Source organism: Eurytemora carolleeae, unplaced genomic scaffold (genome assembly GCF_000591075.1).
Source record: "Eurytemora carolleeae unplaced genomic scaffold, Eaff_2.0 scaffold200, whole genome shotgun sequence".
Lineage (NCBI taxonomy): Eukaryota > Metazoa > Arthropoda > Copepoda > Calanoida > Temoridae > Eurytemora > Eurytemora carolleeae.
In genome coordinates, this window is record NW_019396591.1 from 342,005 (window position 1) to 364,633 (window position 22,629).

Consider the following 22,629-nt stretch of genomic DNA (forward strand, 5'->3'; position numbering starts at 1 on the left):
TTCCATAATATCTGCCAAAATTTACCTGGACGCTGACACAGAATCTACTTGAGATTTAGAGATAAGATTCAGAACTTCCTGGAGATCAGCTAAACCATAGAACTAAATATTCTAGATGTAAACCATAGAACTAAATATATAAAGATGTAAACCTTAGAACTGAATATAAATAGATGTAAACCCTAGAACTATATATATAATATATATGAGATCATAAAGGAATGAGAAGGATGAAGGAATGAAGAAGGAATGAAGAAGGATGAAGGAATGAAGAAGGATGAAGGAATGAAGAAGAATGAAGGAATGAAGAAGTAAATAATGATGGATGACAGATATATAGAATAATGACCTGAATATCTGTGTTTGTTCCCTCCAGTTTGAACAGAGAATCTCCATCTTGTAAATCGTACTTTGCAATATCGAATCCGTTCAGGGTTAACCTAGACATTTATTTTATTTGAGACAAGAATTTTTATTATACATATAGGGGTGAATATTATTAACTATTACCCCCCGGGGGGGGGGGGAAATTTGAAGATCTGGGGGAAATTAACTGATTTTCCCGTAAATACAATACTATAACTAAAACAAACCAAACTTCAGGGAAAAAAAAAATTTCAAAAGAGAGGGGAATAATTTTTTGAAGAAAATAAACACATCTCTGACACTGACTGTTATCATATTTTACAAATTTTTATTAGTAAAAAAAAAAAAATGATTGAATTTTATTTTTACATTTTTTTATGGATTACGATTTGGAGTCCAAAACATTTGCTACTGCAGATCTTTATTCTGGATCCATTTTTATCTGCCCAATCCAAGGATCAGCCGGGAATGGATCCTCTGTGCAAAGTTTAAATAAATAAAATCAAATGATAATGGTTAGGGATTGCTTGACGCTCCCTCATGCAAGACAAGGCTACAATTCTCCCTTCATTCACGTTTATCAGGCCGAATCTAGAAAAAGTTGGATGCAAGTTTCATCCTTCAATTTAGCTAGATGAAAGTTTCATCCTTCAATTTAGCTGGATGCAAGTTTCATCCTTGAATTTAGCTGGATGAAAGTTTCATCCTTCAATTTAGCTGGATGAAAGGTAGTGCTTCTGCCAGTTGGTTGTAAAGAAGTATAATGCTTCGCCTCAGAATTTCTTCTTGAATTTTAGTAGTTAAAGACTTCCAGACCTCGTACATAGACTTCCAGACCTCGCACATCCTTGAAATCATCTCTGGATTGATCTGCAGATTCACCCATCCAATATCATCCAACAAAAGCCCCTCATCAAATGACTTTTCTCTTTAAGGCTTCTAATAAATGATCCTTTTAAAATTATTAATTAATTGCAAGGATCCTTTTGAGCCATTGCTACCATTTTATGGACCTTGACCTACTATTTTCAGGAAATCATGTTTGTTCGCTGACCTTGTATCCGTGACACGAGCAGGACACTGTTTTGTGTTTGTGTAGAGGGATAGAAGAGTTTGAACCTGAACATCCTCCAAACTTCCTAAATGATAAAATCTTAAGGGGTCTGTACACTGTACATTGTTCTCTGTACACTGTACACTGTTCTCTGTACACTGTACACTGTTCTCTGTACAGTGTACAGTGTACAGTGTACACTGTACACTGTACACTGTACACTGTACACTGTACACTGTACACTGTTCTCTGTAGACGTATTTTTAAATGAGCTTTCATTTAATGTTGAATGTCCGATCACAAAAGTACCGTAAAAACTTTGTCTGATCAAGAAAAAATTTGATAGCCATGTTAAAAAAAATGATTATTTTCAAATGTTGTTTAACTACATACGTGACTAGCACATTTCTGCTGCAGGAAAGCAATGTAGGAATTATCAGGATTACCGAATTTTCACGCTTGAAAAACGAAATTATCTTCTACATTATAATAATAATAATAATGTATATTTCAAACTAATTTACAAGTTAAATGATAACAATATATGTAAAAGATATGGTCATGGAATAAAATCAGTGATATATTACATAGTTACAATTACAGACACTAGTTTGCGGACTAGAAAGTCTTCAGACTGTATAAACTAGCCCAAATATTTGTTCTTATTTGTTCTATTGTAGACTGTACTATTGAGCGATGAGATATACCAGATACTTGTGCATGGTGGTTAGCGACTCCTTGAATACAGAGACAGAGTGGAGTAAATTAAAATAATGAATACTTTTAGTTTTAGAGCATTAGGGTTTGGGACAAGCCCGATTCAGTTGGCAATCAAGTTTAATAAGATAAAATATAATTTGAATAATGTAAACCCACACCCACACCCTGGAACCCAACCACCTGCTAATCTATACCTGGATGAAGGATGATGGGCTCTGTAAGTTTGGATGATGGAAGAGGATGAGATGCAAGCAAGCGATCATAAATCATTCTTTCCTACACGTTCAAATTAAAAAAATATTTAATTGATATAGATTTGGAGCAGATTATCTTCAAACGGGCTTAATATTTTTTTTGTCAACTCCCACTTATTGAGGGAAGAACTATTTCTTGATAGAGTCCATCTAAATCAGAAAATCAAATAAAAATTAATTTTAAGAAATTAAGAAAATAAAATAGTGAACTAACTATCAGTCCTCAAATTTTCAATTTTACCTTCAGACGAAGAGGATGGATTAAGTTCAATTCTCCGTCTCCAGAATACACCCAACCCTCCTAAACATTAGATTTCATATGAAAAGAATAAAATTCCGAACATAGATCAAAGGATCTCTAAAGTTTCCCATTCACAACGGTACCGGTATCAGAAACCATAATGTTTAAGTTNGCTTGTCTGGGTGGGTTTTTGTCTGTTAGTTTGTGTCAAAATAAACGTCAAAATGGCTGAACCAATCGGGCCCAAACATTATGTGGGACCTCACGTGACCCCAGGGAAGGTTTATGAATGATCAAAATTTTAAAAATTTGTGCTTAACAGTTTTTTATTTTTGTAAGATTTTGGAACTGCGCGAAAAAATATTTTGAAATCCGCAAACTTTTTATGTTTTTGTTTTATACTGTACAAAGAGAAGATGTTCACAGATAAAGCCACAATTAAAAAATTTGAATTAGAAGATGGGTGCGAAGCGCCCTAAAAGTCTTGTTTATATAGAAACCACAATTTAAAAAAAATTTCATGGGACAACCTGGACGCAAAGCCGAATCGAAATCAGGCGAAATAATGTCTACATTCATTTAACTTAAATTATGTTAGATTTAATATGAGAACTGAAGGTCTTCTGAACCCATAATGTACTAACCCCTTTATCTGTTGTAATGGTTCCTATCAGGCCTGACTTAATTGTCTCCTCCGCTTTCCGCCGTCGGCAAATACTCAACTTAAACGGGACGGAGACAACTCTAGTTTTAGGTTGCAAGGCTGGTTTTTCTTTTCTCTTCTTGGCGGAGGATTGGAGAAAAATATCAATTCTTGGAGTAGACTCGTCAAACTTCCTTTTCTTCAGTTCATTTCTCCGGGTAGGTCCAGATTCAGGAGAAGATTGAAGGATTTTCTCCGGTTCTACGCGAAGATATGGTTTAGGACCGGAGTTAGAACCAGAGGTAAAACCAGTATTAAGATTGTGTGAAGTTGAATGGAGTTTAACAGGCTGAAGAATTTCACCACACTCTGATTTCATCCTACCTAGACAATTTGAATTTATAAACCAGGACAAACAGAATAATTCTAAAAGAATGACGAAAAGAAGCATAAAAAACAAGCATTGTTGCCTCTTTATCGATATTTCTAAACCAAACCAAACCAAACCAAACCAAACCAAACCAAACCAAACCAAATCAAATCAAATCAAACCAAATCAAATCAAATCAAATCAAACAAAACCAAACCAAATCAAATCAAATCAAATCAAATCAAACCAAACCTTAAATCAAATCAAATCAAATCAAATCAAACTCATTTATTTTTCCCATAAGACATAGTTGCCCCCTGCCCCTAAAAAATTAATAGCGCTCTTCTTAAATTCAAGATTTTTTAACAAATGTTGCCAAAAATCAAGAACAAAATTAAGAACATTTTCCAAATAAAGATTTTTAGAGCATGTTTTTGATATCGTGAAAAATCTAAATTTTTAAGAACATTTTTTTAAATCCCACAAAAAATAAAAAAATAATCTTTTTGTCAAAAATATTTACTTCTTCATACATAACAAATTTAAACATTTTCATTGAAAGTTTAATATTTGTACTTTTGTAGAGAATGCATGTTTTAAAAATATTATTTCAGCAGTAACCTCAAAACTACATGTTGGTTAACATAATAGTGTTCATTAATGCACAGTTAAAATATATTGATATTAGTACAGGGTGTAAGGTTTAAAAAACAAAAATGTTGTAAAATCAAAATGTTCTCGCACACACGTCCAGGTATGATTGTTTGATGCAGATTCCTGTTATTTCTGGATATCTGGCTTCTTTCTTTTTTTTGGTTTGAAAACCTGGGGNTTTAAAGGTATTACAAGATTTTTGATGAAAAAATTTAGGCGAAAAAAGTTTAAGAACTTTAAAAAGTTTTAGATCTTTCCACCCCGAAAATTAAGAACATTTAGAACGAGTTGCTGTTTTTAAGCCAAATCCCAATTTAATACCTCTTTACAATTTAAAAAAATCATTGAGGATGCGTATAAAAAATAAGCACTCCTAGAAGAAAAAAAGCATGCTGAATCGTTACTTCTTCGTTCTAATCCAATTTTTTCCAACCTGTAGCCCAAGCAGAGACCGAAATAGATGATTGACCTCCTTGAGCCTTCTTTTCGAACTCTGAACCAGAAATATCTCCAGAACTGAATCCAACTGAGTTGAGGTCAGTGTTTAACCTCTCTTCGTCCTCCCAGTCCTCCATACTATCTCCGACCTCGGTTTCAAACTGTATGAACGGGTTCTCGGGTAACTGGTATCCGGAATCCTATATGAGAAAAAAAATAAAAAAAAAAAACAGTTTTGGCTCAGGAAAATTGTTTTTTGAAAGTTAAAAGAAAAATCTCGTAGAAATTTTTTAATCCAGAAACCTAGAAAAAAGAATTCTCAAAACTTACCCCAGCCTCGAAATCTAGTTCATCCTCTTCATCAACCTCGGTAAAATCTCCATCCTTTAACCTAAACAATAAAATACAAAATGAATTTGTGTGTCTTGTTATTTCGATTCTGTTTAATATTTTTAAGCTTTGTCATCGAATGAAGGATATGAAATAAAAAAAAAATACACAAGGAGACTTTAAACATAGTTTTAGTGATAAAGTAACACAAAGCCGCAGTGCTGAGGATCCATTTAATTTTGATGCTGATCCAGATCTGGATCCTGGATCCATACTGGAAAAAAATGAATCTGGATCCCGGGCATTTCTTTAAAATTTGCTAATTTTTTTTTAACAAAGCAGAATTTTTAAATTTAGACTTATTTTTTTCGCTTATTTTTATGCTTAAACTTGATAAACCATTCAGTGATCAGGAAATTTTTATTATCTCTCTTTTCTCATAGTTCAGATTCGGGTTTTGAGAGTAAAAATGAGATTATTTTCATTTTTGGTTTCGCTACAAGAGTGGGACTAGCATTTCTTGCTTAGAAACAATGGAGAAATAAATAGAATTAACCACCTTTTATTCCAGAAAACCTATTTTTAACATAGTTGATCAGATTAAGGTTTCAGGGGTTCGTACATGCCCCTCATGTACATTAAGGGTAACTTGAAATTACGCTTACATTCCCATTAGTAAAATGAACACCAAGGATATTATGCCTCTCAAATTAAAACTACGACGAAATTTGCATTTAAAGGTTAATAAACCGGCACAGTAAACAATATTATCAACCACACTCATATTTTTAAAAGATAAAGATTATATTCACCTATTAATATAAACTGCATCCAATCCTGGTAGTTCTGGAGTCTGAAACATTTCAGGTTTTAAAACAAGACTACTTCTAGGCTCATCCTCATTATCCCGAGCATCCCAGGTCTCAGGTTGAATTGCATGAGTTTCCGAAGAATCTGAACCCGTCCCAACATTATTCTGTCCCTGATGTCTAGCAAAGAATTGAGAAACTGTTCCATGATCAATATTCTCCTTGTCCTCCGGCCAGGGCTGGGTTTCTCCGATCATAGTAAAACAAGATTCTGGACTAGTTGTGTTGTGCTTCGATGAATCTGCTGTGATTAGATCAGCTCCGTTCTTGTTCAGTCCATACATTCTTTCAAGGTATTCCTGTAGGCCACTGCACAGCTGAGATAAGAAACCCAAACCTACTTTTTGCTTGTTGGGTTCAAGATTTGCATCCATATGTTTTCTCTCCTCTGCTCCGACAGTAATACTTAGCAAGCTTACAGGATACTTCTCCGTTTCTAACCCTGCTGCGGAGCTAAACACACGTTTTAGAACCTTCTCCAGTTCCTTGTGCTCCACTGGCCGCTTGTTGATGAAAATGAATGTTTTCTCGGGACCTGTTCTTCCCAGCTCCACTCCCATACCAGCAAACTTCTTAGGAAGGATGATAAATGAATGCAGTTTAACCAAAGCATCAGGATCAAGCTGCTCTGTAACCTGACCAGTAACAGGATCTATCTCTAAACTGAATTCGTTCATTTTTGTTCGACTAGTTTGTCCTAAGACCGCCCCAAAGCTTTGACTTAGTGTGGAGCAGGAAATCTTGCCGAAAATATTGCTTTTATTATGATGAATTGAAAACCTAACTCCAGGGTTTATAATCGAAAACGCGGCAATCACGCGTTCAACTTTCTTTAGTTCTTCTTTCTTCCGGTGTACGTCTTTATAGTAATGGCGGCGCACTGGTAGGTTTGAGAATAAATTACTGGCAGTTACGGTTGTACCGGGTTTTCCAGCCTAGGAAAAAATTATATTTTTTTATATAAATCTTTTTAATCTTAATTCTTTTCTAGGAACATTTTCCTCGACCAATTTTAAGCAGCTAATTATATAATATTAAAGGGACTGTAAAGGAAAAATGCATGCAAACTCAGAATTATGTATATTACATGCATTTTTTGGTTTTGAAGGAATCTGAGCAAAAATGAATTCCTCGTGCCCAATAACCTATAAATCGACATACAACATGCAAATATGCGGGAAGATGACCCATAATGTAACTGTCGGCTACTAGCGCGCCGGTCAGAATGCTCGAATATTTATTTGACCTCAGAAATGAATTCCTCTTGCCAAATTACCTATAAATATACATACAACATGTAAAAAATGTACTAAGATGACCCATAATGTAATGGTTGGCTACTAGCGCGCCGGTCAGAATGCTCCAATGTCTATTTTGACCTCAGAAATGAATTCCTTGTCCCAATTTTGCTATAGTTTGATGTATCACATGCAACTGTTATTCTAACTTGGGCCAAACTTAGCACATAAGTATTCAAAGATATTTTCTTTTATTGCGCGCGCGCGCGGACATTTAAGCCTTTGGAGAGTCAGGATCCGGATCCATCATCACGGATGCGGATCCGCGGATCCGGATCCGAATCAAAATGATATGGATCCGAAACACTGGTTTAAACACTGTTTAAATTTTACGGAGAGTAAAACGTTTCATTCCCCCCCCCTTAACACATTTTTTAGACAGAAAACGATGATGTCTTCTTCATTGCTACTCAGATAAAGCTACAAAAGATAGCGTTGTGATTTGAACAATAGACATTAAACAATAGGCATTAGACAATAGACAAAAGACAATAGACATTAGACAATAGGCGTTAGACAATAGACAATAGACAATAGGCAATAGACATTAGACAATAGACAATAGACATTAGACATTAGACAATAGACAATAGCCAATAGACAATAGACATTAGACAATAGACATTAGACAATAGGCATTAGACATTAGACAATAGAAAATAGATATTAGACAATAGACAATAGACATTAGACAATAGACAATAGACAATAGACATTTGACAATTGGCAATAGACATTAGACAATAGACAATAGACATTAGACAATAGAAATTAGAAAATAGGCGTTAGACAATAGACAATAGACAATAGACAATAGACATTAGACAATAGACAATAGACATTAGACATTAGACAATAGACAATAGACAATAGAAAATAGACATTAGACAATAGACATTAGACAATAGACAATAGACAATAGACAATAGACAATAGACATTACACAATAGACAATAGACATTAGACATTAGACATTAGACATTAGACATTAGACATTAGACAATAGACAATAGACAATAGACAATAGACAATAGACATTAGACAATAGGCGTTAGACAATAGGCGTTAGACAATAGACAATAGACATTAGACATTAGACAATAGACAATAGACAATAGACAATGGACAATGGACAATGGACATTAGACAATAGACAATAGACATTAGACAAAAGGCATTAGACAATAGACAATAGACATTAGACAATAGGCAATAGACACTAGACATTAGAAAATAGACAATAGACAATAGACAATAGACAATAGACATTAGACAATAGGCAATAGACATTAGACAATAGACAATAGACATTAGACAATAGGCAATAGACATTAGTCAATAGACAATAGACATTAGACAATAGACAATAGACAATAGACATTAGACAATAGACAAAAGACAATAGGCATGCCACTTTAAACAAAGGTATGGTCACTTTAAATTACGCCTACACAGTCCCTTTAAGAACTCAAATTTACCTGTGAAACAATTTTCTGGATAGTGAAGTCATTATTAAAAGAAAATGTGGAAGCGACCAAATCTGTTTTTGTCTTGGTAGTGATCTAAAATTTAAAATTCTTAAAGATTTTTAATAGTTTTTGCATATTTCGGAGGCATTGTGGAAAAACTAGGAATTTCCCATGAATCTTTAAATTGGTTTAATAAGGAAGAGTTAACAATCCAATTCAGTGTTCACAAGAAAACTCAATAAGAAGACGACTTTTAGGTATAACTTTAACGAGAATGAGACACAGGAATTGTGCAGTGTAGGCAGACCTATTTAACTTATCTAGTGATTTTTCAAGACTCTAGTAACAACATCAAATACACTTCAGTATTCCCATAATGTCGTCTTCCAATTCCATTGTTTTCTGGCTATCACTGTACTTATTGACAGAGAAGGACAACCTGAAGAGTTGAAACTGCACAGAGAGCAGAGAGAGCCTCTCCCCGGAACCCGTAGGTGAGAACGTTCTCAACCTCCGCGAAGGATGCTATTTTGCTGGTGGAGTGGGGTTGCACCATTGCTGGTACATCAGCTTTTTCTACTCCTAGATTAAACAAAAAATAAAAACAATATCACAATGAAAAAAATATTTGATTTTGCTGAAAAACTTTACAACTTCAAATATTTGACCCACCTCCTCCATTATCTCTGACCTCCAGTTTGGCGAGACCGTAATCCTCCAGTCTAACCTCAACATTAGTGGAGCCTGCATCCAGGCTGTTCTCCACCAGCTCCTTTACAGCTCCGTATACACTGGAGATAACCTGAAGCATAAAGATGTTTAATAAAAAGGATAAAGTTATAACAGATAAGATTGAAAAAGACCAACATTAAGTAGTTAAAATCAGAAGCTTTTTCAAGGTACTCAGAAAATATGTAATTCTTTAAACATTAAGCAATATGCATCCCTGATCATTATCCTAGCTTCAAATTGCCCCATTTTAATGTTAGCCATAATGCTTGGCTAGTGACCAAAGTACAAGATTTTCCCGGTATTCGTCAGTCATAATTATTTTTGGGACCAGTGAGAAGGTCCATTTACCTGTCCTGATTTTAGAAGATGCACAGTATCCTGGGGTAAAATAGTTATTGACATTGTTAAGATCTGAAACTAACATTTCAACAATTTGGAAGATCAGACAGCTGAGGTTAGGCTAAGGATAATTAAAGATTATGATTTAACAAATATGAAGGTTGGACAGCTGTAAATATTCTAACAGCTGTAAACAGCTGCACTAGCTTCAATTTACACTGGAGTCAGCAGCATGCTGACAAAACTTAGCTCTTCTTTTAAAGCTGTCAAGGTTTACATAAATACTGTCAATACTGGAATAAACAGCTGCTCTGTCACAGCTGTCTAGGCTGGGGTAAACAGCTGTGAAGCCAAAGACCTGAAGAAGATGGACTTTCGAACATTTGCAGCTTCGCGTTTTATTTCCTAAAAAATATTATTATTAGTAAAGATTGATTCTTCATGGTAATTGTGAAATATATAATATTTTTGTACTAGCAAAGCCTTATCATTTAAATTTAGCTTGTCTGTCTGTCTGTTTGTTTGTTTGTCTATTTTTTTTGTATCCAATAAACGTCAAAACGGTTGAACCAATCGGACCCAAATTTTGTGTGGGACCTCACATGACCCCAGGGAAGGTTTATGAATGATAAAAATTTTAGAATTTTGTATTTAAAAGTTTTCTATTTTTGTAAAATTTTGAAAATGCGCAAAAAAATAATAAGAAATCCGCAAACTTTTTTGTTTGTTTTATACTGTACAAAGAGAAGATGCTCACAGATAAAGTCACAATTAAAAGTTGAAATAGAGGATGAGCACGAAGCGCCCTATAAGCTTAATATGTTAAATGTTAGAACAGACGGAATTATTCTTCAAAATGTTGGGGAATAATGAAATGGGACTTTAAACTTGAACACTTTTGTTGTGCTTCAAAAACCTATGGATTAGCATGGATGAAAGATAAGTGAAGAATCAATTTATTTTATTAATAATATTTAGTCCCTGCTCGTTGTTTGTGTTGAGCTCGAGCTGCATTATACAAGAGAGAACTTGACGACGTCGTGCTATCTCTCCACGTCTAGACAATCAATCAATTAAACAAACATGCAATCAATCAATCAATCAACCAACTGATTAATCAAACACTGTTCAATATTGGGGAAAAGGGTGTTTAATAACCTTAACAAACCCTATAGGCAGTCTGCGGACTCATAACTAACAATAGAATGGTCAAATCCCGTATTCAATTTAAATCGTAAGAAAAGGATGTTGAATAATATGAACCAACATTGTAAAAAGTTTCATAGCAAACTAATTGTCAATAGTAATATCCCATATCCAATCAATCAATCAATCAATCAATCAATTAATCAATCATCAATCAATTAACCAATAGAGGAGACTATAATTCTTCAACCAATCATGTATGTATACTCATGGCAAACTCTAGAATCATCATATCCCATATACAATCAAACAAAAAACCAACTAAATTTTTCAATCAATAAATGGTCATATCCCATATTCAATTACAAGAAAAGGATGTTGAATACTATGAACCAACATTGTATGAAGTCTCATAGCAAACTTATGGTCAATGGTCATTTCCTCATTTCATATTTTATATTTTTATTCAATTACAAAGCAAGAGATAATACAAATAATAAATCACAATTTACTATGTAGTTTGGACCCGCCTAACCAGAGTTGGTTGTTTTGATTGGTAGGCCCATTATAAGCGAATAAGAATTGTAAATAAATAGATGGATGTACACTGTTCAGTGTACATTTTAAACAAAACAATGATGATAAATCATGAATAAGGTAAGGAGGGGGTGAAAAAGTATAAAGGAAAGGGTGGGTACTCAGCGGGATGGTTGTAACAGAGGGTAACATATAATATTAGAATCATGTTTATGAATTACAGGGTAAAGAAGATAGCAAAGACTAAGTTTATCCACATGAAAAACAGTTATTTTTTTACAGATATAGCTTGCATAACTATCTAAATAGTTTTTGAAGATTTTTCTTTTAAACAAGGCAAACTCTAGAATCGTCAATCAATTAACCAGTCAAATTTTTCAATCAATAAATGGTCATATCCCATATTCAAATTCAATCATAAGAAAAGGAACTTAAATACTATGAACCAACATAGCAAACTAATGGTCAATGGTCATAACCCATATCCCACATCAAATCAATCAATTAATCAATCAGTTAATCAATTAATCAATCATTCAACCAATTAATCAATCAATCAATCAATTAATTAATCAATCAATCAATTAACCAATAAATCAATTGATGAGGCTCTTAATTCTTAAACCAACCTTGACTGTAGGTTGATTGGTAATAATAATAATAATGAAGACTGGTCTAGAATGGTCATATCCCATAAACAATCAACTAATCAATCAATAAACCAACCAACCAATCGATCAATTAATCAATTACTCAATCAATCGAGGAGGATATAATTCTTAATCCAACCTTGTATGTAGACTCATGGCAAACTCTAGAATGGTCATATCCCATATACAGGAGTACAGGGAGTCCAGGGAGTCACTGCTTTCTCTGTCCTGTAGATACTTGAACACCTGATATAGAATAGAATAAAATAAAGCAAGCAGAAGATATACTTGTGGTAGGATAAATTTGAGTAAAAAAAGAGAATAAAATACAAAAAAAAACATACTAGAGTTGAGTATAAAATAATATAACATATTAGAAAAAAATATAATATAGTAGCAAGTAATTGATAAAGAAAAGAAAAGCAGAAAACAAAAAAAAGTAGAATAGAAAATGATTGACAAAAATTGAGCAGAAAAGAAGAATACAATAGACCATAGATAAAAAGAATTGAATATAGAAGAATAACATGTTAGGCTTAGACCAGTGCTTAGGATCCATTTAATTTTAATGAGGATTGGAAAAAAATGGATCCGGATCCGGTTTCAGGTTATTTCTTAAGAATTTACTGAGTTTTTTAACCTAACAGAATACTAAATTTTTTATTCCCTATTTTTTCGCTCATAAAATTTGATGAACCATTCAGAAATCAGAAAATTTTTATGAGTTCTCTTTTTTCGAAAGTTCATATTTGGGGTTTGGAGCAAAATGCTCCTTGGATCCGGAACCGTGGATCCGCATATTTTTAAGAATCAGGATCCGGATCCAGGAAGCCAAAATCTTGCGGATCCAACAGATCCGGATCCGGATCCTAAGCACTGACTAAACTATGTTAGACTGAAAAGCCTTGCTCTGAAAGGGATTGTGATGAAGGAGCTGTTGAACAATCCCATATTTATTGATTTGATTGGATTTGAAGAGAGAATGAAATAGAAAAAATTTAAAATCAAAATCAGAAACAGAAAAAAAATCCAAACATAAATTTATAGTAAAAACAGTTGTAAAAATTGACTAAAAATGTTGCTGTTTGGTTTGAGATCAACAGACCTGTGCATAGTTTGGTTCTGCATTCAGTTGGCTCAACACAACAGCCTTAATTATAATACATCTATATTCTATATAATAAAGCTCTTCACTCATGTAAATATATTTCTTTTATGAGGGAACGGTTAACAAATTTCGAGTTTTTTTTCTTAAATTTCGTAATTTCACGGGCAACACTGGGGACTTCAGCTAAAATCATGAGTTAATAACTTAATACAAAGCGCGGGTAAACGATAAAAATATAGAACTATGACCATGCATTCCCAGGCAACGCCATGCACATCAGACAATTTTTACTATTATCAAAATCAAGTGTAAGAACCCTGGAAGGCTATAAAGTTTGATTCAAAGACAAGCTAGTTAGTTTCTTTCATCAATTTATAATTTCTCTTATCAATAGTTAAAAGTACATTGGATTAAAGCCATGCAAGATGTCTCACAAAACAACTTCTATTCGGAAAAGCTATTGATAAGAAAAGTTTTAAAATACTTCTAATATCTTGTTGGAAACCCAGCTTTGCCTGGAAACTAAGTTTTCCTTATTTACGTCAGTGCACCTACTTAGCTAAGAACACCAAGCTAAATCAATCCCCTGGTACTACCAAGTTTCCCAATCAATAGATGTTGCAAGTCGGTTAAGGTGTTCATGAGTTATGATCGGACATACATACAAACTTAATTAGATAAATGTAACATCATTTTTTATTAAACCTGAAATAGTTTTCCATTCATTTCTAGAAACAACTTTTACCTGAGTTAACCGGTTCATTTCAGCACAACAGCGAACCATTCTGTTTACATAACAATCAGACAGTACACACTGAACACCATTCATAATAAGTTTTAGGGCTGTATAATATATCCTAAGCACGCTGGGATCATAAACAGATTTAGATTGAGGTACTTTGTCCCCCACCTTGGTAGGGAACAAATATTTGTATTCACTTTCGGTTTCCTTAAATTTAGAAAGGGGAAGAAAGGGGAAACAGGGGCTTTGCAGAAAATAATAATAAAATAAATATGGTTCCTGATCAATGGGTTGTTCAAAAAAATCTGTTTTTAGAGCCACCATCTCCACATACTGAGCCAGGGCGGACCTAAAGAACAATAAAATTTAAAAATAAAACATATTTTCAAAATCGAAATATTTTGTTTTGTTTCAAAATCGCAATATTTCACCAGAAAAGATTATGATCATAGATAAAGTAACAAATCATTACCAATTACTCCCTTTGAACTTAAGCTAGAAACAAGCACGTTGCTGTTGTAAAATGTATGTGTCTAGGGCTACAAAAATTGACTTAGTAGGGAAAAACCAAAGCTTAAGCCTTTGAAGTCGAGGATGTCTAAAATATCAAGAATAATTTTCATAGTAATAAGCAAAATATTTCCTTTCCATAATAATGATAATTTCTACAATTATTTTTACTATAGTTAATGTCTCGGAATTATTTGACCTGAAGTTTGAGTTTGCGTACTGGAGATCCCCTGAGGTTTGAACAATCAGAGAATCTTTTGGAAATCTTTTCCGATAAACCTTCATAACACCGTCCACTAGTTCCTAAACAGGCTAAATTGTATCAAAAATAAAAAAAATGACTTTTGGAATTTTGATTTTAAAATTGTATTTTAAAATATTTTTTGGTTGCGCAAAAACTTCTTTAATTTTGATTTCAGAATTGATAGAAAAACGATCAAAGTTGTTTGACGATTTCAGAAAAATGTCATTTAAAAGAAGTTTGACCAACCTGAACTAGTTTCTCCTGGATTCCCTGGTTTGTTGCTAGTCCTGATTAATAATTTGTGTGATAAACAAATCATTTAATAGTCCAAATCAATAAAAACTCCAAATCATTTAATAGCTCAAAATCAATAAAAACTCCAAATCATTTAATAGCTCAAAATCAATTAATAGCTCCAAATAAATAAAAGAAAACTCCAAATCAATTAATAGCCCTAAATCAATAAAAAGCTCCAAATCAATTATTAGCTCCAAATCAATTAATAGCCCCAAATCAATAAACTGCTCCAAATCAACTAATAGCCCGAAATCAATAAAAAGCTCCAAATCAATAAAGAGCTCCCAATCAATAAAAGCTCCAAATCAATTAAAAGCTCCAAATCAAATTATAGTTCCAAATCAATTAATAGCCCAAAATCAATAAAAAGCTTCAAATCAATTAATAGCTCACAATCAATAAAAAGCTCAAACTGAATTGATAGCTCAAAATCAATTAATAGCTCAAAATCAATAAAAAGCTCAAAATCAATTAATAGCTCAAAATCAAAAAAGGTAAATCTGAATGGAAACCAAAATGGAGCTCCCCGACAAATTTTATAATAATAATAATAATAATAATAATATGTATCTCTACTATTCCTGAGGGCCAAACACTAGAAAAAGTAGAAACCAGTTCTGTACTCGGATCATCTCTAAAAATGCAGAAAAATGAAAGAAAGAAAAAATGGCCGACCGCAAAATGATATAAATATTTGGGGCTTTCAGGCACTTGTTTTTTTTGAAAAAAAATCTTCTTTTAAGTGCGTGGCCCCCCCCCCCCACATTATTCTCTTTATGATATTTGATTATTTTTAATTGTGGCTTCTCAGTAAAAGTGACGTATAAATTTCTTTTGAGTTAATATCCTTTTGGAGGTCATCTTCAGAATTTGTTCATTTTTAAACTAGAAATATGACATATCTTTCACATTATTGATCCAATAAAGGGTTCTCCCAGGTGAGCATGTTCAATTAGGATGTAAACAATGGAAAAATATTAAGCATTTTAGAGCTTACCTGACAACATTGAAAAGAGTTGCTAGAAGAGATAGAACAAGAACTGCGAGATCTGGATTCCGAATATTCTCAAGGAACCCCTGCACCTGGGCCCTGTCCTGCAAATGGTCATGGTCATGGTCATGTCAAGGTCAAGGTTATGACAGAGGTCAAATTCACAGTCATGGTTGGGTTACCGGGTTTAGTCACAACCAGGGTTGTACTGTGGATAGAATTTCGGTAGTGGACAAACTTCAAAGTCCCATTCACAGGCACAATTAATGTTAAACCATAGTAATGTTTAATAAGATAAGAAAAAGATCATGAAAGATCCCCAATTTGTTTAAAACTGAGATTAAGATCAAAGTTGCTGTGCAGATCTAAAAGAAATGGGCAATAGGCAGAAGGTCAAAGTTGTGGTCCTTTCCACAGTAGCGATTAAGGGTCAAAAGGGTCAAGTTTTGAGTCAAGCATAGGGTCAATTTTAAAGGTCAAGCTTAGGGTCAAGTTTGGGTCAATCTAAGGGTCAGGGTCAAAACTTATGCCTATACCTGGAGAGTGTTTAATGTCTGATCCTTCCCTCTCTTATTTCCTACAGAGGATACATAAGGAAATATCAGATCCCACACTTCGCGTCCTAACTTCTTTATCATCTTAAATTAGGATTTAATGAAAACTTTGTTTTAATATTTCAAAACATCAACTTTTTCCTTGTAATGAATAGAAACCCGACATTTTTGCAAGAGTCAGTAAATGCCATTTTTTATATACGTTATTTTTTTCCTTATTGGGAACCTTTCCTATCCGCAGCACTAGGCCACCTAGCCTGTCCTAAAAAAAGCTCTAACCCCCTTTCATAGCCTGTGGCGACTTAGAATACCTAACCTAATCCTAGGCTTAAATTACAGTATTCTAACTTGAACCACCAAAAATGTTGTCGCGCCAAAATATTTGCTTATTTTAATAAAAAAATCTTTACATGGAGACACTTAAACTTTCTCTATAGAGTTAAAACAACTCCAATACCTGTGGATTGTTTAAAGGGATGCTGATGTGAAGGTTAACTAAGCTCCGAGCTAGGGATGAAGTAGTTCCTAATTTCCCTGGGTTACGGAGAACTGAATCCCAGTCTCCAGATCCTACTACCAAGTTTAAGCTCAGCTCTAGATATAATATTGATCAGACAATATTAAAAAATGAAAAATAAATGAGAGCACATTGTGTCCAATGAAACATGACAGTTAAAAGGGCCTATAGTCTATGGTCTTTAAAATAAGTTACTGCATATTTTCGATAAATGACTTTTTGAAACTCCACAAGATCCTCTGGCATTTCACAATGTGGTTTGCCTTATTTGTGATTCGCTATCTATCTATTAAGACTCCCCAATAACACAAGTGTTACCAAGCAACCACACCTCACTGCAACCCAGAGCCCCCTTTTGGGGTGCATGGATCACAGAGTTAGCATGACATGTGCAATGAAACTGATATGCCCATGTGGCAGTAGCCAAAGCCGTGAAGCTCCAACTACCGTGGCCTGCATCTACAGCCTGTTATTAAATAAGAATTTAGTTTTTCTCTACTTCCATCCTGGAAATATATTCTCTATATCCATCCTGGAAATATTTTCTCTTCATCCATCCTGGGTACATATTATTGATATCTCAATAGTCTCAATATTTTCTCAATGTCCCTGCTACCTAAATTACAGGGCTGCAGATTCAGTAAGTCAGGACAGTGGCCAAGTAATACAGGTCAAGGTTCAAATAATGAATTCCATCTGCTCATGAAATGCATCTTAATGATCCCAGCCAGATTGGAGATAAAGTTACGGAATGGGAGATCATTGGAGTCAACACTAATAGAGCTCCAAGCAAGAAGCCAGGATGAAATTGAAGTGGCAAGAATGTTCCTTAGTCAGGATAAGGAACTCCAAAGAACTGATATGCTCGAAAGAGGCCTGGTGCTAGACATGTTAGTTGACAACTTCTATCTAGAATAGACTTCCATCAAAGAAGTGGTTCCCAGAGTAGTGTCTACACAGTAGGTTGGTCAATTATCACTTATACAATAAATATAGTAATATGTGCATGCCAAGTAATGGAATTATGATACATTTTTATTGATAAATACTTCTCCCTGCATTTGGGCTACAGGAGGCCAACTATAAGAGAGAGGAAGATTAGAGGAAGGGTTAGTTTAGTATAGGTTCGGTTTTTTTGATGATGGTGCAGAAACAGAGATGTATAAAGTGTTTCTAGTTGTTCAGTAGAAACAATTCTATAACAACCACACATAACAATAACAAATTCCTTGAGATGATAAACAAACTTAAAATATAACAGTCATGCCGTTAGTTGGAATTGTGGAAAACTGATTTCTCTGCCTAGGGTACAATAATGGGGTCGCTTGACCCATTTCAGAAGCATGATCACAGCAGGGACCAGAGCTGGGTGTCACAAGGGTCAGAAGCTTATCAACTTTGCAGAAGAAAGGGTGGGGTGCTGCAAAGAGAAGTAGGGGTTTTTAGTGCATGGTAAAATAGTATAGGTCAGGAAGTATAGACTTTAAGTAGGAAAATACCACAAATTCACCAACCTTGCTTGAGAACTGGACTGGGGAACCCAGTTCCTGATAGAACAGATCCTTGCCCTTCTTCTCTCCTCGAATCCCAGATTAGAGCCTCTGTCCTCAGTCCTCTTTAAGAGTATAACCTAAGGACTGATGAACAAAGCGGAAACTTTTATTAGATGTCCTGTTGGTATACCTGATCTCCCTGAGGCTGATAAGTTCCTTGAGTTTGTGAAGAATGAGATGAACAAGGGGTTTCCTGTATTCACATCCGTTCATCAAAACATGGGTTGGGAGAAGTATATGCAGATTGTCCGTTTTTGTTAGAAAAATATGCTAAACCTCTGTGATCAGCTCAGGAGTTGTTCTGTCCTAGAAGATTGTTTTGCTGTTATTAAAAGCATTCCTAATGTGTGACCGTTCTTTGCATGGCAGATACTCTGTGATCTTACTGAAGCCAGCCTTATTAGAGTTAACTTCTTAGACGACTGGGCTGAACTTGGTACTGGAGCTTGTAAAGGATTGATGTATATCTTCCAGTGTAGTTTAAGTGAGCAATTCTCCCTCATGAAGAAACTAAGTGAGCAATTCTCCCTCATGAAGAAACTAACTGTGATCACAAAGCAAGCTGATTTCTTCACTCAGCATACCACCTCCTTTGACAATAAACTGTAAACTTGTTTGAACAACCGTTGTGCGAGTTTTCAAAATATTGCAGGACTTCTACACAGGATCTTGGAGCTAACAACAAGAACCAGTCCTTGAAAGGATTGTCCAAGACACTGGGAATGAAGATGCTGGAGTCCTCCTTAACCTTTAGCAGTATAGGTCAGGAAGCGTAGACTTTAAGTAGGGAAACAGAACTTTTTGGGTTAATAAGGAGAATAAGCCAGAGGGGAGCCATTAAATGTTATTAAAATAGAGCAGGTGGTAGGGAGGGAGGAGAGGGGGGGAAACAGCTGAGAGAAGATGCGCAGCTTGATTTTGCTGCAGAAACCCCCTACACTAAACTCAGCTGTCCTGACCAGCAAAACTCACAACCTTGAAAACTAGGCACATAAAAAGAGGCATAATAAATCGAAATAATCAAGGAGTTTCAGGACATGACAACCTTGAGCATGATAGCAGAGTTCCTGAAATTCCTTGTGGAATGGCAAATCAGGTGGCAATACCGGCGAGAAGGAAAGGAAGATCCGGGAACAGATCCAATATTAAAACACCACAAATTCACCAACTTTGCTTGAGAACTGGACTGGGGAACCCAGTTCCTGAGAGAAAAGATCCTTGCCCTTCTTCTCTCCTTGAATCCCAGATCAGAGGCTCTGTCCTCAGTCCTCTTTAAGAGTATAACCTATAGACTGATGAACAAAGTGGAAACTTTTATTAGATGTCCTGTTGGTATACCTGATCTCCCTGAATCTGATAAGTTCCTTGAGTTTGTGAAGAATGAGATGGACAAGGGGTTTCCTGTATTCACATCCATTCATCAAAACATCAGTTGGGAGAGGTATATGCAGATTGTCCATTTTTGTCAGAAAAATATTCTAAACCTCTGTGATCAGCTCAGGAGTTGTTCTGTCCTAGAAGATTGTTTAGCTGTGATTAAAAGCATTCCCAATGTGGGACCGTTCTTCTCATGGCAGAAACTCTGTGATCTTACTGAAGCCAGTGTTATCACAGTCAACTTCTTAGATGACTGGGCTGAACTTAGTCCTGTTACTTGTAAAGGATTGATGTATATCTTCCAGTGTAATTTAAGTGAGCAATTCTCCCTCATGAAGAAACTAACTGTGATCACAAAGCAAGCTGATAGGAAGTATTCTTCACTCAGCATACCACCTCCTTTGAAACCACCTTGAGCATGATAACAGCATTCCTGAAATTCCTTGTGGAATGGCAAATCAGGTGGCAATACCGGCAAAGAGGAAAGGAGGATCCGGGAACAGATCCATTATTTAAACACCACAAATTCACCAACTTTGCTCGAGAACTGGACTGGGGAACCCAGTTATGTCATTAAAATAAAACAGGTGGTAGGGAGGGGTGAAACAGCTGGGAGAGGATGCGCAGCTTGATTTTAACGCAGAAACGGGGGACACCAAACTCAGCTGTATTGTCGGACAAAACTCACAACTGTGTACACTACGCACGTAGAAAGAGGCATAATCAATTGAAATAATCAAGGAGTTTAAGGACATGACCACCTTACGCATTATAGCAGCATTACTGAAATTCCTTGTGGAATGGCAAATCAGGTGGCTATACCAGAAAAGAGGAAAGGAGGATCTGGGAACGGATCCAATAATTAAACACCACAAATTCACCAACCTTGCTAGAGAACTGGACCAGGGATCCCAGTTCCTGAGAGAACAGATCCTTCCCCTTCTTCTCCAAGAATCCCAGATTAGAGGCTCTTTAAGAGTATAACCTATAGACTGATGAGCAAAAAGTGGAAACTTTTAATAGATGTCCTGTTGGTATACCTGATCTCCCAGAGGGTTCCTTGAGTTTGTCAAGAATGTGATGGACAAGGGGTTTCCTCTATTAACATCCATTCATCAAATCATGGGTTGGGAGAGGTATATGCAGATTGTCCGTTTTTGTCAGGAAAATATTCTAACCTCTGTGATCAGCTCAGGAGTTGTTCGGTCCTAGAAGATTGTTTTGTTGTGATTAAAAGCATTCCAAATGTGGGACCGTTCTTCTCATGGCAGATACTCTGTGATCTTACTGAAGCCAGCCTTATCACAGTCAACTTCTTAGACGACTAGGCTGAACTTGGTCCTAGAGCTTGTAAAGGATTGATGTATATCTTCCAGTGTAGTTTAAGTGAGCAATTCTCCCTCATGAAGAAACTAACTTTGATCACAAAGCAAGCTGATTTCTTTACTCAGCATACCACCTCCTTTGAGATTAAACTGTAAACTTGTTGAACATGCGTTGTTTGAGTTTTCAAAATATTGCAGGACTTCTACACAGGATCTAGGAGCTAACAGGAGAACCAGTCCTTGAAAGGATTGTCCAAGACTCTGGGAATGAAGATGCTGGGGTCCTCCTTAACCTTTAGCAGTATAGGTCAGGAAGTATAGACTTTAAGTAGGAAAACAGAACTTTTTGGGTTAATAAGGAGATTAAGCCAGAGGAGGGGCAACTAAATGTTACTGAAATAAAGCAGGTGGTAGGGAACAGCTGAGAGAAGATGTGCAGCTTGATTTTGCAGTGGAAATGCGCGACACCAAACTCAGCTGTTCTGTCTGGCAAAACTCACAAACGTGTACACTACACATGTAGAGCGAGGCATAAAAATTGAAATAATCAAGGAGTTTAAGGACATGACCACCTTGAGTATGATAGCAGCGTATTGAAATTCCTTCTGGAATGGCAAATCAAGCAAGAAGGAAAGGAGGATTCGGGAACGGATCCAATATTTAAACATCACAAATTCACCAACCTTGCTCGAGAACTGGACTGGGGAACCCAGTTCCTGAGCAAACAGATCCTTGCCCTTCTTCTGTGCTTGAATCCCAGATCAGAGGCTCTGTCCTCAGTCCTCTTAAAGAGTATAACCTATAGACTGATAAACAAAGTGGAAACTTTTATTAGAGGTATATGCAGACTGTCCGTTTTTGTCAGAAAAATATTCTAAACCTCTGTGATCAGTTCAGGAGTTGTTCTGTCCTAGAAGATTGTTTTGCTGTGATTAATAGCATTCCCAATGTGGGACCATTCTTTGTGTGGCTGATACTCTGTGATCTTACTGAAGCCAATGTATCACAGTCAACTCTTTAGATGACTGGGCTGAACTTGGTCCTGGAGCTTGTAAAGGATTGATGTATAGCTTCTGGTGTAGTTTAAGTGAGCAATTCTCCCTCATGAAGGAACTAACTGTGATCACAAAGCAAGCTGATAGGAAGTATTCTTCACTCAGCATACCACCTCCTTTGACAATGAACTGTAAACTTGTTGAACAGGCATTGTGCAAGTTTTCAAAATACTGCAGGACTTCTACACAGGATCTTGGAGCTAACAACGAGTACCAGTCCTTGAAAGGATTGAAAGGAAAAGTGCT

The 22,629-nt window shown here is 35.5% G+C and overlaps 2 protein-coding genes across 4 annotated transcripts in view; both read right to left on the minus strand.

Moving 5' to 3' along the window:
• Positions 1-9,865, minus strand: LOC111706011 (PMS1 protein homolog 1). 3 transcript variants are annotated; one of them, XM_023478745.1, is made up of 13 exons: positions 9,787-9,865; positions 9,379-9,508; positions 9,146-9,288; positions 8,716-8,799; positions 5,883-6,874; positions 5,071-5,131; positions 4,736-4,940; positions 3,280-3,662; positions 2,636-2,695; positions 2,335-2,416; positions 1,421-1,505; positions 350-440; positions 1-102 (listed from the first exon to the last, which is right to left on the minus strand). In XM_023478745.1, the coding sequence occupies exons 1-13, from the start codon at positions 9,838-9,840 to the stop codon at positions 22-24; spliced, it is 2,451 nt and encodes an 816-aa protein (XP_023334513.1). In that variant the 5' UTR covers positions 9,841-9,865; the 3' UTR covers positions 1-21. The 3 variants fall into 3 exon arrangements, with proteins under 3 accessions (XP_023334513.1, XP_023334514.1, XP_023334515.1); XM_023478746.1 differs by lacking the exons at positions 1-102; positions 2,335-2,416 and having other exon boundaries at positions 369-440; XM_023478747.1 differs by lacking the exons at positions 1-102; positions 350-440; positions 1,421-1,505; positions 2,335-2,416 and adding an exon at positions 2,426-2,544.
• LOC111706005 (uncharacterized) overlaps positions 9,849-22,629 on the minus strand; it is a 25,233-nt gene continuing 12,452 nt past the window's right edge. The window contains exons 13-24 of the mRNA XM_023478740.1: positions 17,014-17,150; positions 16,539-16,640; positions 16,009-16,106; positions 15,593-15,645; positions 14,961-15,001; positions 14,670-14,773; positions 14,240-14,309; positions 13,964-14,032; positions 13,216-13,260; positions 12,250-12,356; positions 10,759-10,834; positions 9,849-10,182 (exon numbers count right to left, since the gene is read on the minus strand). Coding sequence (XP_023334508.1) covers positions 10,102-10,182; positions 10,759-10,834; positions 12,250-12,356; positions 13,216-13,260; positions 13,964-14,032; positions 14,240-14,309; positions 14,670-14,773; positions 14,961-15,001; positions 15,593-15,645; positions 16,009-16,106; positions 16,539-16,640; positions 17,014-17,150 — 983 coding nt within the window. The 3' untranslated portion in view covers positions 9,849-10,101. The remainder of the gene's footprint in view (positions 10,183-10,758; positions 10,835-12,249; positions 12,357-13,215; positions 13,261-13,963; positions 14,033-14,239; positions 14,310-14,669; positions 14,774-14,960; positions 15,002-15,592; positions 15,646-16,008; positions 16,107-16,538; positions 16,641-17,013; positions 17,151-22,629) is intronic.